Raw genomic sequence first — 3,843 nt, forward strand, 5'->3', positions numbered from 1 at the left:
ACAGTTCAGAAGCACAAAGTTACAGATATACTACATACCACACATAGACTGATACCCATGCTCTTCATATCTACAGTGGGCCAGACCCAATCAGTGTGGATATCAAGTTCTACTACTGCAATAAGACAAGGCAGTCCAACTGGTTGCCCATGGGCCGCATCTGACCCACAGGCTGGTATCATCCGCCACCCACCCTCCCCCACCCGCCATTTCATCTGGCCCATCCACTCCCTCCACAAATCGTAAATGTTTGTTATGTTTCTGGTAGGGAAACCCAAAAATATTGCTTATGCAGCCCGCAGACATTTCTCAAACAGGGCACCCGGCCCTTAGCAGCCAAAAGGTTGGACCACCCTGACATAAGTACTCCTTTTAATCTGAGTCAACTCTGTACCTTCATGGTATCTGGGTAGTGAAAGATTGTGGGCACTGCATTGTGCTTCAAATTTTTCCGGTTGCCCCACGTGTTGAAACACTCCAGTTTGAAGTGCTCGGAGCAGATTACCGTGTGCTGGGTCGGTTGGAATTCTGCCCTCCCTACATTGTTCACCCATTCTTCAAAGAGGTCGGGTTGCTGAAGGGAAATCTGTGCAAAGAGAAAAGCCAATCAGGGAATGAAACAATAATTAAAATGACATTTTACACTGTATGAATATATCTATAATATTATATAAGGTGCTGGGTGTTATTGTGAAAGGTCAGTTCATACTCTGATACCATATTACCCTGTATGTTAATAAATAAATATTACACTGAATGTTAATAAATGCCTTGCATTGATATAGAGCCAATGCCGCATCATCGAACCGTCTTAAAGCACTTCACAGCATTCACTGCAAAATGTAGTGCAGGTGAACGCAATTTCACTTTGCGAACAGTAATACAGTGCACAGTAAGCAGTATAGTGACAGTGTATATTATATCACTATAGCACACCATATATTAAACAGTATTAAACACATGACTGTTGTGGGACGCTGCTGTGCGCAATTGGCTGCCGCGTTCACCCACAATTATACGGTCAACTCACTTTACAGCATATTCTGTGAAGCGCTTTGGGACGTCGAGAAGACGTGAAAAGCGCTACATCAAATGCGAGGATTATTATTGTTAGTAGCAGTAGTATACACAGTATAACTCAACCCCGCCCACCACCATCATCATGCTATCAATATCCCGGCCACAGGGTTTAATGTATTTATACACACTCCTAAATCGCCGCTCCAGATAACTCGCCACTGAGGCCTTGGGGGGGGGGATGTGTGTGGGGGTGTGCGGGTGTGTGTGGGGGGGGTGGGTGTGGGGGTGTGTGTGTGTGGGTGTGTGTCTGTGGGGGGGGTGGGTGTGGGGTGTGGGGGTGTGTGTGTGTGGGGTGTGTCTGTGGGGGTGTGTGTGTGGGGTGGGGGGGTGTGTGTGGGGGGGTGGGGGGGTGTCTGTGGGTGTGTGTGGGGGTGGGGGTGTGTGTGGGGGGGGTGTGTGTGTGTGGGTGTGTGTGGGGGGGGGGTGTGTGTGTGTGGGTGTACGTGGGGTGTGTGTGGTTGTGTGTGTGGGTGTGTGTGTGTGGGGGGTGTGTGGGGTGGGGGTGTGTGTGTGGGGGGGTGTGTGTGGGTGTGGTGTGTGTGTGTGGGGGGGTGTCTGTGGTGGGTGTGTGTGTGTGTGAGGTGGGTGTGTGTGTGGTGTGTGTGTGGTGGGGGGGTGTGGAGGGTGTGTGTGGTGGGTGTGTGTGGGGGTGGGGTGTGTGTGGTTGTGTGGGGGGTGTGTGTGTGGTGGGGGTGTGAGGGTGTGGTGGTGTGTGTGTGGGGGGTGTGAGGGGGGGGGGGTGAGGCTCACCTGTGGAAGGTCAGGCCCCTGTTCTTGCTCTGTCTGTTGGTGCAGTTGTAGGCAGCACATGACTTGGGCATGTCGCTTGTGCGCCTGCGCCGCTTTGCCCCCCACAATAATGGCGGCGGCGGCGACGCCCGCGGGCCCCGCTCACAGCGGCCGCACTCGCCCTCCCGGCGCTCGCCGTCACAGCCAGACCCTCCTCACAGGCCTCTCCGGTGGCGGTGGGTGGGGGGGGGGGAGAGGGGGGGCCACCGGAGCCGGTTCTTGAGGCGAAAAGTCCTTGTGAAGCGAAGGGAGAGTTAAAATAATAAACCGCATCGGGTGAAGCTCGAGCGCTGCCTCCCCGCCGTGAGCGCGGCCTTGACGTGATGACGTCGCCAACCCTCCCCCCCCCACCGCCGCCGCCGCCACGCGGGCGACGTACCTTTGCGCCGTGACATCACGGGTGACGTTTGCCACGCCCGCCGCCAGGGTTTTGGCGGGAAAAGCCAGGGGGATTTTTTTTCTCTGAGACCCACTCAATAATAATAATAATACTAATAATAACAATGATGATGATGAGAGTAATACTTGCATTTGATATAAGGCCCCGATCACGTCTCAAAGCGCTTCCACGGAATATACCGTCAGGTGTAGTGACTGTGCATTCCGTCACAGCCACGACCCCACATAGCCCTGAATTGACTGGACCCAATTATTATTATTATGGTTATCACCGTCGTCATTATTTCCCGCAAAGCGCTTCGAGACGTCGCAACGGCACGGAAACGGCGCTGTATCAAACGTGAGGATAATTATAATGGCAATAAGGTCCGTCTCCCGAGACCTTAATAATAATAATAATAATAATCCTCGCATCTGATATAGCGCTTTTCACGTCGGGAGGACGTCCCGAAGCGCTTCACAGAACACACTGTAAAGTGAATGACTGTATATTTGTGGGCGAACTGCGGCAGCCAATGGCGCACAGCAATGTCCCACAAACAGTCGTGGAGTTGAAAATGACCAATTTATTATTGTTTTGTTTTTTGGAGGGATTATTATTAGGCGTTTAACCTTAGCCTTTAACCTCACCTTCCGTTATCTTCTGAGCCACGTCCCTGCTCCTTAATCACTATCGACGGTGAGCCCCACACGCCCCGTCGCACACAGTTGGTTGCCCTTCACCCCGACCGACACAAATTAAAGAGAAAAAAAAACACCCCACTGATTAGCACCGGGCGTCAGAAATTAAAACTTTTTAAACCGTTAAAATACCAATAGTTAAATCTTTATTTACAAAATAGTTCCGATATACACGTATACAAAGTTTCACAGAAACAAGGTTTTTGCTTTTGTCCCGCTTTGACGATTCCCTCTCCCCCCCCCCCCGTTCCGTTCCCCCCCGTCCCCGCCCCGCACCAAGGAGACCATCCCGTCATTCCCGGCCACGACACCAGTCCAAAAAAAAAGGCGCTGGTCCATGTATCAAACGACCATCAAGTGCGGATCTCCCTACCCGAGCGAAGGCACCGCTAGAACGTGGAATGTCACGACGCTAGTCTTTACATTTGCCCCTTGTCGGTAAAATAATTTAAGGGGGAGGTGGTGGGGGAGGGTAACTGGAAAAGGGTTTTTTTTGTGGAGGGAAACAAAATTGGCAGAAAAGGTTACAACCGTGAGCACAGGAAGAGAACTGAACATGCTTCGGACTGTGTCGGTCAGAGGGGAGCGAGGACGTCGACATCGATGTCTTAAAATAATCTCTCTACATTGAAACTGGCCATGACGGTTACTTACTTACTGACAATTCGTTCAGGGTGAAGAGCTTTCATCCTCCAAAGATTGGCTTCTTTTCCTCCCACTCCCCTCCACCCCCTCACCCGAAATTGAAGGGCGCCTGTCCTCCAGAGGATTAAGACACCGTTGAGGAAACGTCCTCCATGGAAAAAAAATGGAAGTTTCCCCCCAGTCCTCAAAAAAAGTATGTCAAGTTATTTGCTGGACGTTTGTGTAGTGTTAACTGTACATCCACCCTGC

The 3,843-nt window shown here is 51.4% G+C and overlaps 1 protein-coding gene and 1 pseudogene across 1 annotated transcript; one reads left to right on the forward strand and one right to left on the reverse strand.

Moving 5' to 3' along the window:
* The window catches only part of LOC121850720, a 1,671-nt pseudogene extending 1,338 nt beyond the window's left edge, over positions 1 to 333 (forward strand).
* Positions 334 to 382: 49 nt separating this feature from the next.
* Positions 383 to 2,029, reverse strand: LOC121850721 (THAP domain-containing protein 3-like). Its single transcript, XM_042343802.1, is given in 3 exon segments — positions 383 to 573; positions 576 to 586; positions 1,831 to 2,029. Coding segments are annotated over 3 exon segments (273 nt in total). The 5' UTR covers positions 1,902 to 2,029.
* Positions 2,030 to 3,843: the final 1,814 nt, after the last annotated feature.

The sequence above is a fragment of the Callorhinchus milii genome, unplaced genomic scaffold, assembly GCF_018977255.1.
Source record: "Callorhinchus milii isolate IMCB2004 unplaced genomic scaffold, IMCB_Cmil_1.0 Scaffold24, whole genome shotgun sequence".
NCBI classification, from domain to species: Eukaryota; Metazoa; Chordata; class Chondrichthyes; order Chimaeriformes; family Callorhinchidae; genus Callorhinchus; species Callorhinchus milii.